The 14,036-nt window shown below is 36.5% G+C and overlaps 1 protein-coding gene across 17 annotated transcripts in view; it reads right to left on the bottom strand.

Annotated features, from left to right (window-relative positions):
* Positions 1–5,833: 5,833 nt before the first annotated feature.
* kirrel3b (kirre like nephrin family adhesion molecule 3b) overlaps positions 5,834–14,036 on the bottom strand; it is a 217,516-nt gene continuing 209,313 nt past the window's right edge. For all 17 annotated transcript variants that reach the window (XM_044119064.1, XM_044119069.1, XM_044119066.1 and 14 more), the window contains one exon: positions 5,834–12,013. In XM_044119064.1, the coding sequence (XP_043974999.1) occupies positions 11,552–12,013 (462 nt within the window). In that variant the 3' untranslated portion in view covers positions 5,834–11,551. The remainder of the gene's footprint in view (positions 12,014–14,036) is intronic.

Here is a 14,036-nt window from a genome sequence, read left to right as displayed (position 1 = left end):
TGTGTAACAGGTCATCTACAAAACTTAAGTTTGACTCAACATGGTAAGTAGACAAAAGAAAATCAAGGACACACACACTGGACTTGATCATCAGATAGGGTGTATATATTTCCAAAGTCTGTTTGACCATTTTTGTGTTACCTTTGAATTTCTATAAACTCACTTAGGCAAAGAGATGTTATTACAAAATGTTCTTCTAGGGACAACACAGCTAAAACTTTTAATCAAATTTACTTTCTTGCCTTCTCTGCTTTCACTTCAACTTCCACTAAGAAACTCCAGTGCATTAATTCTCATCATGATCGCCAGTTGTTAGGCAATCTTTTGTAGGCATGCTGCAATATTTTCTTCATCAATATTTTGCTGTAGATTTATGTCATTATCTATTGATCTTTGTGTTTTGTTTGCCACTTGACTCTGTATTTGAATTATTCTGAGTTGTTATTTTTGTCACTCAACCTTCCAAATATGATTCTTAAATACCTCTATATTTTGTATTTATTTACCCATATATTTTAGTGTTTATCCTTAGTTCTTGATTTAGTGGTATTTATTGTGAGTCCTGTCAGGATAACCTGTTACCATTACTGTTTAATATTGGCAATGCATATTGCGTTAAATGAAGGTGTTAGAACAGATATCTGGATTTTCTCGAAATGCATTGGTCCATTTATCCCAGCAGGTGGCATAGCTGATGTGCTTCTTCTGTTCAAAGTGTTTGCCAATGTAAAAGTCATAAGCTGGTTGGTTTCTTTTAATACTAGCAGAATCCTATTCTTTGTGATTCGTGTATCTTTTTTGACTTTCTGTCTTGGATGTTAGTATTTTATAAAGCAGGAATGTTTATCATCAGACTGTCTCTTTCTCACCTGCCCTTGGATGTGCAGTTAATAGAAAGGCAAATCAAAACTGCGAGTAGCGTTTAACAGCAAATCACAAAAGCTTACTTTTGTCTGTACATCTTTCTAGTCATAACTGTTCACAGCCAATGCTGGGACTGGACTTATTGCACAGTAACGTAAATAATCAACCTTTTGTTAACATCCCCAGATAGCTGATCAAGTTCAGGGAGGGCTATTTTCTCACTGATCTGTTTTTTTTTTTCCTAACTTTGTCAAAGCCAGTAACAAATCATGTCCTCAATCTTGCCCAGTGAAATTCTTCTCAGCAGCTGCATTATCGTAGCTGAAGTCGTAGATGACTGGCTGTCTGAAGCCAGTAACAACACAAGTCACCATTCTTGACCCAAGCTAAACAGGTAAAGATTTAAGATAAAGCGTCTTGTTACATTATATTTTAGGTAACACTTTATCTGACGGGGTGTGAATAAGACTTCCATTGCACTATCATAAACATAACATAACATCTGTCATGAACATGAAGGAGTCATTATGAATGTCCTGTGACAAAACAACCAACTTATTATTTTGCATTTAAAAAAGAAAGATTTTTGCAGCAAAAGGATATTGAAAGGAAGGCTTATGGACCCACTCTTTTTCATTTTATGCTCAATATTTCTTCTGGAGAGAAGGATAAAAGCTGAGTAGTTTGCTCACATGTGCAATTAGTGGTGTGCATTATAAACTTGCTTTCTCTATTTTCTTTGACATCGCATGTTACGCTGTAAGACACATGTCGGTTGAGTGAGTTTTCTGCCAGAACACCTGTCCTTACAAAAAAAACAAATGACTATAAAGAAGGAATTTCATTGACAATTACATCAAGAGAGCAGTAGTATGGAAATTTGCATCAACATGTCAGTCAACTCCTCTTTTCTGCTTGCTATTAAACCATATGGTTTATATTGTGGGTACTATAAACACGTTTGATTGACAATCTAATAAGGCTGTGTGTGCAGAGAGAAAACACAACAATTTTCTGAATGTGAATGCTGGCTGACACGTAACAAAATAATGACAAGAAAAACATGTTTCTTTGTTGAAGGGATTTTAGCAATGGTTTTGACATTCCATTCATGCACCTGCTGTTTTGCATTTTCCTTCACACTAGTAAATGCTAACCCTTGGAAATTTTTTGTAACACATCCTGGAACGCCAATGGTTAATCTGCTATTTGCACTATATTTTCACTACTCTTTGTTTCATTAGTTTTTAAATGGAATTATTTAACAAGGTATTTCATGGCAGAGTAAATTATTGGAGGTGCTCATTGGAAAACAAAGACAATAACTTATGTGGCAATTTTTATTTCCAACTTGGATCTGTTAGAGGAGATGAAAGCCACAGGGAGATCCACAGGCTTGCAGTATTGTCAGCGACAGCGAGATTGAATAATTAGTGCCTTCCAGGAACTAGTTCCAAGAGAGTGTTTAAAGTGATAATGTAGGCAAATGTCTGGGCCGAATCAGTTCAGTAATGAGTTGGAGCTCGGTGATTAGTTAAATCCATTGCAAATGGCATGATTTGTGTAATGTTTGGAAAACCCAGTCATTCTTTTTAAATTTTTCTTTTGGAAGTTTTTCCAGGGAAATCATGTTGTTGGCAAATGGATTCCTAATATTGAGGCTAAACTGGCTGTATCACTTGCTTTGAGGCTACCTTATGCTGGCACAGACCGTTCTTTGTGTGCTTAGTTCTTGGCTTAGTTTTTCTCTCCGAGGCCATGCAGTGTTTACAAATCAGAGAATTGTTTCTGACTCTGACTAGACTGCCACATCTCTCTGCTGCTGACTGCAAGTAGATTAATCCAGCTAAGACTAATTGCCCTAGCATTGTATTGACTATATGCATGAGGGAATTCAAATCACTTTTAAGTTTCAGTACTGTAGGGCTGGAGCCAGCACTTGAAGAGAGCTACAGTGTTTGTGTGAGTACATTTAGTCAGGCGTTAGACTGGGACTATCAATGGATTAAAGGTCTTCATGTATATGTAATAATGGAAATCTGCTGACTGCCTTAAGAAGCAACAGAAAGGAGAAGTTAATAAACACTCATGTTTCTGCTTTTACCAATTGCTGTTGAGGAAAAAAAAAAATCTCGAAACAAACAGGAACATTTTGAAAAACTGATTATTTTGTTCCTACAGAATATTTTAGGTGAAGCACAAAAGGAGGCTGGGGGAGTCCGTTTCATGCAAAATGTGTTTCAATGTGATTCTAATGTGTGCCACAGTTTGGAAGAAATGCACACTTATCCTTCATCTTGAATTTTTAGTGCTACTAAATCCTATAGTACTGTGAGCTTGGATTCATTCTTATTTTGCTTTTTCCTTTTCTTCCAAAGAGAGCCTCACAATATGTGTTCAATTAGATGGCCAACAATTTCAGATTTTTGACAAGGTTTTTTGACAAGGATAATTTATAATTTCTGAAGTTAATGTGAATTCTATTAGAACTAACTGTCTTATCAATAGTATAAATATAACATATGTCAATGAATTCTTTGATAAGTGAAGAAATTTTGTTAGCCCTTTTCAAAAAATAAATCCGCCGATTCTTGATTGTAGGTGATAAGCAGGATTGGGACAGCCGACAGTATCAACTGTAACTCAAGTTTAGTAAAATGTTGTTCATTAAGAGGAGTCTCTTGTGAATGTCTGGAATTCTAGTAATCACTAATATATAGCTATATTCTCCAGACATGAACATGTTCTGTTTGAGTTATGAAATTGCTAAAATCAGAGGATTTAATAGACTAATTCTTAGTAAATCAACACTTTTTAAAAAAGTGTAACTCATCTACAAAATAATAAGACGAAACTGTCTTCAACATAACAGAAACAATTAACAATGAGAACAAAGATTCTAACAATTCTTTTAACCCACTTAGACCCAGGCAACGTAACTCCAGATATTTCTTTTTTCAAACTCTGGAACAACAGAAAGGTAACATGGCATGGAATGGCTTATGGCAGGAATTACAATACTTCATGTTCAGGATTTTAAATGCTATTTTCTGGTCCAAAGCAACAAGAACAATGATGCCTTCATTTAATAAACATTTTTGGCATTAAGGCACAATGAAGACTTAAGCTTGGCCGAACTCAATTACTTTTCATACCTCAACAGAACAATTGCCATTTTTACACGCAACAATAAACAAAAATAACCTGGATTTTGTGCAGTTGAAGAAATAGAGAATCAAAACTGTTTCCATTAAATAACAAATTAAATTAAAATCAAATGTAAGTAAGTTATTTCATGTAATACATAAATGAAAAGCATGGCAGCAATGAATTCAAATAGTCACCTGCGATATATTCATAATTCAGCCATGGTGCTAGGGCTCATCTTCTATCAGCCGTCAGAGAAGACGTTGGCAACTTACTCAGGCGTTGGAGTGTCAAGCTAGTTGGGAGTGACTGAGAAAGTAGTCCTTTGAAGAAATTGTAGTCTGAAATTTCACAGCAACACATTTGAATGACACACAGCTTCTTATGAAATGTACAATGATGTGTATAGCTCTGGTGGAGCCAGCTGCACATTTCCAAAAAAAAAAAAGAAAAAGAAAACAATCATCCTCCTACGATCCTCCTACTATTTTTCTGTCATCTTCTGCCTGGATTTTGCCAGCGATAACATCCAGCTGTTGATATCATAACTTGTGTGATGCAAACAAAGTGTTTCTATTGCAGTTATGTGAAATACATCTTAATACCACTGAAGCCTCCCTCTTTCTGGCACAAAAATGTTTCATTGAAAAATGTAAGTTTTTTCTAAATTGGCTTGTTTCCATTAACCACATTTATTTTCGTAATTTCAATTTGCACAATTGTGTGCTTAACTGAAACGCAGCTAACATCAAAAAGCACTCAGGTGAAACTAAAAGATTCCCATAGGATGTTACAATACAAGTGGCAACCCAGTATGAAATTCAATAGCGCCTAACTTTAATGAGCAATGAAGGGCCCTTGAAAAATTTAAATTTTTGTTTTTATTCCATACTTCACAGGCAAGCACATTCATCATTCTAAAAACAAATGTTAATGTCTAGAATTCCCTCAATTTTATAGAAAAAATTAACACAAATTTACCAAAAGTTGATTTAAAATGTTGATAAAGCTCTTAAATAGATATTTGTTGTGAAAAAATTATGTGAAAAAAACAGCTTCAAAACTTGTTTTTGCTGTTGAAATGAAGGTCAGAACTTGAGTCAAAGCTTTAGCTGCATTACAGGTATTGTGTTTCACAATATTCAACCGATCTCTGTATAATTTATATCACCAAGCCCTGCCGTATGATCAATTGAAGGATGACTCAACTTGTAAGTCTTATGTTTGGACTGTGCTTTGATTTTTTGTATTTCTTTAAGACAACTCTTTCAGATTCTGTTTATCACCTTTGTTGTTTTCTTTTGGCCATCCTGCATAATATACTGTTATGATAGTTACTACAAAAGAAAAGCAAAGAAAAAGTGGAAGAAAATAAATGACATAATTCTGTAGGTCAAGTGCTAGAGGGCATATATTTCTTGTATTTGTATTTAGTTCTTTCATTCACTACAAGTGAATGTAGGAAATAGAGCCTTCATTGGATCCAGCACTATATATCTTTTGTTTTTGTCTTTCTGTCTTCTGTCTTCTCTGTGGTGGCTGTTAAGGATTCACATTTTCTCCTAAACAATGTATAATTTAACAGTTTTTAACCATACACAGCTCTTGCCTGGAAAACAGAAGCAAAAATCAAACAAACAAAAAGCCTGAACTATATTATTACTCTGGCTAAATCATTTCCTACTAAATTCTTTTTTGGGAAGTTTGATGGCTATAATCCTCAATTCCGATAAATGCTGTGTTTCAGTTCTGGGAAACTGATCTATTTGTGTTGCAAAATCCACCAGTGACATCCCAAATGACAGAGACCAGAGAAAATAAACACAAACTCAAACATCAGTTTTATTTTCCAAATATACAGAGAAAAAGCATCATAGATTCACAGACCAGTACTGTTAAAATACAACTGTTTTCTTTTTTTTTTCTCTTTACAGATATATGACAGCCACTGCCTAAAATAATGGTTGACCCGAAAGAATTTACATCTTGCCTTCTTGTCATCAAGTTACTGTATGTGCATTGTTACTATTTATAACATTCTTAAAATGACCCTCTACAGCAGCAGTGGTTCTTTGTTGAATGGACAAGTCCGTCCTTCTATACCATTCACAATCCCCCTCAGGTCTTTCTTGTGTTTTCAAAATTGGAGTAAAGTTTTCATACGTCATTCATTTTAAAGTCCAGTCATTTAAAGGTTTTGAACAAGAGATAAACGAATAGACCAAATTTCAAATAGACCTCAGTTGGTTGCAGCATTGGCTGAAAATGCAATGCAAACTTAAGAAGATATCTGCTGTTCAATGGACATAACTTTTTAATTTTGATCAGCAAAGCTGCCCTCAAATACCACGACAACCTGGGAGGTAAGCCATGTTATCTACATTAGAAGCCTACACTGCTCTATGGAATGTTCATGGTAAAAAGAAAGTACAACCCCTTTAAATTACAGGGTTTTATGTATTAAGTACATACCTTGGGTACATAGCTTTTCGCCTTCATATTTTGTCGTCATTTTTAAGTAAATAACATATGGCAATTATAAAGAACAATATAAACCCTTTCAGAACCTGGTCACAACCTACAACCTTACAACTGACAGAGTTCCTGCTGTCTTTTTACCATAACTATACTTACTTTATCTGACCTTGTGTCATGTACCAGTGAAACCTCTTGCCATCATCAGGAGAGCAAAACAACTCAACCAATCACAGAGAACTGGAACAATTGACTTTAACATGCTTTTTTCTGTCATGTTTTCAGTTTTCAACCTGAACCCAAATTATTATAGAAGTGGTCTGAAGACTAAAAACAAAAACTCGAGGAATAACTGAAGATACTAGTTTAGTATTGGTCTTATGCCTGTATTTTGTCATAGTACTAACAAGGTATTGATTGGTAGGAAAGGAAAAACAGAGAGAAAAAGACAGAAAGCATTTACAAGTTATAAAAGGTTTATGAAGATCAGTTCAATGTCTCAAATGGCACCTGCTTTAATGGGCTTTGCCATAGATATTAACAACTATCATACACAAGGGGAGAGCATAGATGATGGGATTCGGTTTGCAATCAATGGCAAGATATTGACCACCGGATTGTTTTGTATTTCTTTTTGCATTGTGTCTAGTTTATTCACACTGAGCAAAATTGGTAGTGCCGTAAGCACTGTGCCCTGCTAATGAGCTCAGACCTTAAAAAGAGTTATTGGAGCCTTGTCCTTAGCATACCTGAATAAAGGACTATCCTGCATCCTACACGCCAAGAGGTGTGTCTTGTTTTATCACAAAAGGGCAGCAACCTCTTGTAATTGTTCTGGGTCTCTGTGTGTAATCATCTGTTATGCCCTGGCAACTGTCTGGCGCTCGCAGCCAGGCAAACAGGCAGCACCAGCCGGTGAGCTGTCCACAAGTGAATGGGGCACAAGTTTTCCAACATGGACTTCGGTTCCCAGGGACCAATATGACACTCAAATCCTGTAGTACTTCTGTGCCCGCAATAGCCGTTATGTTCATCCTTTAGGGGTGAACGAGACAGAAGGCAGGCCAATCAAATATTTATCTGTTTGCAGTGCAGGAGATTCGTTGGACTGGAAAAATGTATTAGGCTTGGATCAGAACAGAAGCTGCAGTTCATAGAGGATGGCAAAGTTTTCCTGTGCACAAGCTGAAGGTTGCTAAAAATCAGAGCTCTGATAACTTTTGTAAAGTAGTGTTACAAAAGAATTCATAATATGTACAGATAATATAGATTAAAGCCACATGTGCCAAAGAAGATACAGTGTATAGTTCAATTCAGTTACTGCAGTTTAGTGTTAATATACATTGGTGTTGGTCAAAATTTCATACTTTTTCAGACTTGAATTTTCTGAGGTTTTACATAAACATTTGCCAATTTTTGAAATTTAGTAAATGTTCACTATGGATGTACAGAATACATTTCTAATTTGGAACCTGCAGAATGGATGGATGGATGGAAACATGTAGGTAACAGAGACGGGAATAATGTCTGTTTCGTACCAGTCCAAACCTGGACAAAAATAAATATTTTTTTCATTCTGTTTAGGAACCTTGTTAGATCCAATTACTACAAATAAAATAAAACTATCTTGCACTCCTAAGGACTAAGAAAATTTAATGGCTAAAAAAATTAAATGACAGACATTCTTGACAGTCATCACGGTGCTGAATGCAATATATTGCTAAGCATCTGGGCATCTTTCCCATCGGCTGACAGAATAATAACCTCTTACTGATTCTCACTTTAAAGCTGTCCCTGCCTAAGCTCATCTTAGAGCCTCGTGTGTGCAGTGTTGGTTTTCCCAAGGAGATCTTCTGGAAAGAGAAAGCAGCTCCTGTGAGCTGTCAGAGTAATTTGTGAGAAATAGGCAGGCTTGATGAAATTTTTGGAAAGGAAACAAAGAGAACATTGTTGTCTCTCTGTATAATTTTGATACCATATGCTTGTTTGTCTCTACAGCTAATGTGCTGTTGAGAAATCTGAGAAAAAGAAATGAAAACCAGGAAAAAGAAAAAAAATAAATAAATATATACAGAGAAAGACAGTATTACAGATTTATATACAGTCTGCTAAGTACCAAGCAGGATTATCAGCATTGAAACAGAGCTTTTTGTCTTAAGCTGTACAATGGGCACCAATCCATTTGTAAAATTAGTCCAAACCGCTGCCTCTTAAGTGGAAAAAGCCCATTCAAATACCTTGAATATGATCATGTGTAAAGTGCTTACAACAACAACTTGCTTCTGTTCTAATACGGTGCTTGGTGATTCATAAACTGGAAGTTTCAAGCTCACGCAGGATCATCCAAGTGAACTGCCTCCAGCAGTGCAAACAAAGTAAAAAAACAAAAACAAAAAAAAACAAACTGCTGAATTAGATAGGACATTCTGAAATCCATTTATGGTCTGTAACATATTTTTTATGTAATTTTAAAGAAAATATTATCAGCCAAAGTGGTCCAGCTTTATGAGAGTGTTTTGTTGTTCCAGGAATCCCAGTAGTTTATCTCTCAAAATATTGAGATAATTAAAGCAAATGTAATTCCAAGATAAAACCAGGGTAAACCTCTGAAATGCAGGAAAACATGAAGGTTTGTATGTTCGTATTATACTTGATGTACTCCACAATACACAGTGCCTCACAAAAAAATTTTCATACCCCTTGAAGTTTTTGTCGCATTATGAAAAACTACCTTTGTTACATTTCATTGGGCTTTTATATCATAGACCACCACACATCAGTATGTAACTGTAAAGTATTCAATAAATAAAATAACGTGCAATCAATTCCAATCAGAAGTCACCTACTTATTACATATACTCCAATGATGTGTGATTTAACTGCGGTATAAATCCAACTGTTCTGTGAAGGCCTCAGATGTTAGTGAAAAAATAAGAAAAACAGCAGCATCATCAAGTCCAAGGAACACGGCGAACTTGTCCGTCATCAAATTGGGGAATGTACTCAAGCAGGGATAAGTTCTAAAGCAATATCACAAGCTCTGAAAGTCTTCAAGACCATTGTCCATTTTATCAACCAGAAATAGAATGAGTAGGGCTTTCCACCTAACAATCCAAACAATGACAGCATTAATCAGAGAAGCGAGCATGAGGTAATTTTCAAGGAGCAGCTCAGTTAGGAGTATGTCAACAGGACTATTATTAGTCACGCACTCTACAAATTTGGTCTGTATGGAAGGGTGAAAACATAAAAGGCAATAAGAAGTCCATTTTAAAATTTCCCACTAGCCATGTAGAGGACGAATCTGCCAAGGTGAAACAAAAGCTTAATTCTATGGACTTTATACTTTATGTGTAAAGGAAAACAAAAACTGTATATTGCCCTGAATACAACAGAAAAATATAATAAGCTGATCAGAATTGATGAGAAGATAGATAGCATAAAATACAAACATCCTTTTCGTTTTGCTTCATATTTAGTTTTACTATGTGATGGTCTATCACCTGAAATCCCAATAAAATACATTAAAGCCAATAGTTGTAAAAAAAAACATATAACTGCTAAAGTGGTGTAAACACTTTTGGAAGCCATGATGTCTTTTTTTCTACATCTGCTTTAAAAATGCAGTCAAAACAAAAAACAAATGACTTTGTTGGTTCTGGTTAGAAGGAAATGGATATAATCAATAGCTTTGGCTTATCACCTATTTGAAATCGCAGGGTTTGGTAATTTTAAAAACATTCTCTGGAGAATAGTCTGGGTTTTCCCATAAAGCCCCCTAAAAAGAACGATTGTGTTTACAAGCATAGCCAACATAAAAACAGAAAAATAAATAAAACCGTCTCTGTTTGTCATGTTCGACCAGCACAATCACTGGTAGTTATACAGTCAGGATGCACTAAGCCCCAGTGTCAACAGTGATACTGACAATACTAATGGGATATTCACACTAGTAGCTAGAATATTATGTTTATTTTTTATTTATCAGTGTTGTTGATGACCTTTAGATTTAGAAGAAAAAAACCTGACAAATGCAATGCAAGTTGTAGCTTGTAAGCTTTCCTCTTTTATGTGTCTCGGAACTAGATTGGGTATTAAAACATAATATTGGATGCAGCTCCACATAAGCTGGACAGCTGATAGTGTTTGTCTATCTCTCTTAGTAAGTTAGCAATGACCCAGTTCAAAACAGACCCTCAAGGCAAAATAGATATAGACATTAAGAGGCGCTTGTGTATATTTCTGCGCTATGTGGAAAATGAGTCAAAAAATTAGATGTTTGAAAGTGGACACTGATGTTCTTTTATCGCCGCGTCAAAGTGAAAACATGACTCAGAAAATTCAATTGAGATCTTAGCTCTTCTTCTTGTGAAGCTCAGATATAGAAAAAGACGGGGAAAATAGGCGTTCTTTTTAAAGTTCTCCACCTGCAACAACTTAACCTTAGCACACAGTGTGAACGGGCACGGAGGAAGTGTTGCAAGTTGTAAATTTAACAGACAGAAAATAACATGCACATTCATTGTTGTGCTTTAAACTACAAGAGGGCAGCAGGATGTTGGCTTTGTTTCATTGTCTGGCAGTTTGTGCAGAGTGCTGCGCTGAATGTTCACTTTTTCTCTGTGTCACAGTCTTCAGAAAGCAAAATTTGGTCCATGCCAGCAGAGCTGATTGTCACACAAAGCCTTGAATTCATGCTCTCTGATTCCTTAACAATCTGAATGTAGAAACCAAGTGTTGCAAGTTAAATTCCAGACTTGTAGTGTCTGTATTGGCAAATAAGCTCTCAGTGGCACATCTGTATTTTGGGTTAAAAAAAAAAAAGGGAGAGAGGAATGATGATTTAAACATGAAGGAAATATAAGGCTTCTTGATTCGTTTTTTGGGGACATTTTGATGTCTAAGCAGGTCACAAGGTCCATCAAACCCAGTCGTTGTTTGAGCGTCCCATAGGAAATTTTTACAAACACTGATACTTCAGGGGATCCTGCAGGTGGAATCTTTAACAGTTTTACAATCCTTTCTGCTTGTTGCTCCTCATCCAAACACCCTCCCTCTCTAGCGGTCAGACGTGGGTCTGCATCCGCTTCTGGAGGGGCCGGGTGAGGTCCGAGTTCTGTGAGGATGACTGGGAGTAGTGGGAAGAGGAAGAGGCAGATGCCTTGCTGTCTTTATCAAACTGCACATATCCATCCGGCTTACTATAGCTGCTGATGCTGCTGTCGCACTGCGTGTCAATGAAAGAGCTGGAGTCGCTAAGCGAACCACGCTGAAACTCCCGCTCGCAGAGCTCGATGGAGCTGCTTCCCATGCCAAGCACAAAGCGCTGGCCATAGTCGTACAGGCGGTTAGGGCCTGCCCCCAGTGTGGAGTAGATGTTGGTGAAGGACATGCCTGTTGGCACTCTCTGCTTGCCGAGGGTACCAGTGTTGGTGGAGTTCCTCACCTCAGCGGTCTGATTCCCCGTCATGGTAGGCGTGTGGTGTTCTTTGAAGGTGTTGACACTGTAATATCCATTTGTAGGGTCCTATTGAAGACAATAAAGATAATACAGATGACAAATATGACAACAGTTGTTTGCTTAAATGTTCAGTTTTATTCATCATACAGTTATATTCTATAAATTAGAATGTGTCAGATGAAAAGCATCTTTGAAAACAACTGTTTTAAGGAGATACTAAACAAACTATCCATTAAGCCTACGTTTCTGTATAAAAAGTATTTTTATTGGTCTGATTTTTATTGTTTTTATTAGTTGTGAATGGAAAATCATAATCAACAGAAATAAAGGCTTGAAAATATTGGCCTTTGTAAAAGTATTCTATATGCTAGCAATGTGTTTCACTTTACAAACTGAAGTACTGAAATAAATGCACTTTTCAATAATCTTCATGTCATTGAAGGTAGAAAACCATTGCCTTCCAACACAGTTCTGCTTGATTCTCATCTCCCTTCAGTGCCCGCCTGGGATTTGTCCCATTGAGCTCGATTTATCAAGATAGATTTCATCAAATAATTTACAGCACACACAATTTCCACTTTCCTCTTTATGAAGCAAAGATTAGAACAAGCAGCTAAATTTTAATCTGTCTAGTAAAATGCACAACTTTTAGAAAAGCCTAAGCTGTTTGTAGAAGTATTGGAATTCCTCTTTTCTCCTAGCCTAACCACACCTAAAAAAAAGTTGACAAAAAATATCTTTTAAGAGTAATTAAAACAAAATAATCTTTTAACTGTATTTTTTTTTTTTTTTACATACTCGAAGCCAAGGCAGGAGAGTAGCTAAGGCCAAACTGTTTCTAACCAAACAACACAAAGTAACAGTTTGTTCTTGTGTCAAAGAAAGCGCAGATGAAACTTGGTGTGAAGATTTGGTGTGCTACTACTCTGTCCTTGAATCCACGTTCCTCACTAATTAAGCCTTGGCTCAATGCTCAGTGTGGCATCTGTGTCACTGCAAAGTTCACATGCATACCAGCTTTAATTAGACCTTAATGGGTCACAGTGTCTGTAATTCCATGTCAGTGTTGGAACTGCTTCTGTGGTTACAGCTGTGCCACTTGTTTGTCTGCATTGTGTTGTTTCTAAGGGTCCAGCCAGGGGCATGTGTGCTTTTTTTTTTTTAATGTTCTCCGATGAATGGATGTGAATGTCAAGCACAGCGATTCTGGCTTCGAATCCCAAAAGAAGGCAGCTCATAATGGGAGAGACAACCTGAGAGGATCCTCGTTATGCTTGTCATTATCTGACAGCAGACAGGGAGATTGTTTGCGCCTGGCCTTTATCTCTTGCTCGGTCTGCTCTCGCCTCATGCACGCTGTCATTAAGGAGGATCAAAAAATCTGGCCCCTGAGGCAGCAGGTAAGCAGGCAAACACAACAGAAGCACACTTCAAGGAGCCAGGGCCAGCAAGCAAATGACAAAAGCAAAGATGAACATAGTGGTATCTGTCTCTCCATGGAAGATTCAAGAGACAGCGTGCAGAGTTAATGGATAGCACCTACGTCACTTTAACATGTAGGTTTAGGACATTCTTGAAACAACCGACTAATGAAATGACAGAATCTGTTTCAAAGCAGTGGAAGATTTTTCTCATCGATTGCCTCTTCTAAATATAGTTGAGTTATTTTGTTTTTGTGTGAGTTGCTTTATTTTTAACATTTGTTCAGAAAAGGAATGAAAAGAAACTTTTAGTATTTTCCTACGTTGTCATAATCTGCACATTCAATGTCTGTGTTGTGATGGAGTTATGGATCCGCATCATATTTTCTAGTGCAATAATGTAGAGCTGTTACCGACAGACAATACTTACCTGCAGTATTCAGACGTCTGAACGACTTCATATTTTAGAAACTCCAACTCTCAAAAATATATGTGACAAAATAGGAAGTGTTTAATGTACCCAGTCTGAGAAACTATCATTACAAAAAAATAATGCAACTTGAGTACATTTTCTTTTCTTTCAAGATAATGCTATTTTCTTGGTTTTAAATTAGTTTACTCTTACTAGAGATTAATTTGCTGAACATATTTCACAAAAATGGGGTTAA

Source organism: Gambusia affinis, linkage group LG06, assembly GCF_019740435.1.
Source record: "Gambusia affinis linkage group LG06, SWU_Gaff_1.0, whole genome shotgun sequence".
Lineage (NCBI taxonomy): Eukaryota > Metazoa > Chordata > Actinopteri > Cyprinodontiformes > Poeciliidae > Gambusia > Gambusia affinis.
Note: the sequence above shows the minus strand (reverse complement) of the source record. Positions and strands in the feature narration are given on the sequence as shown.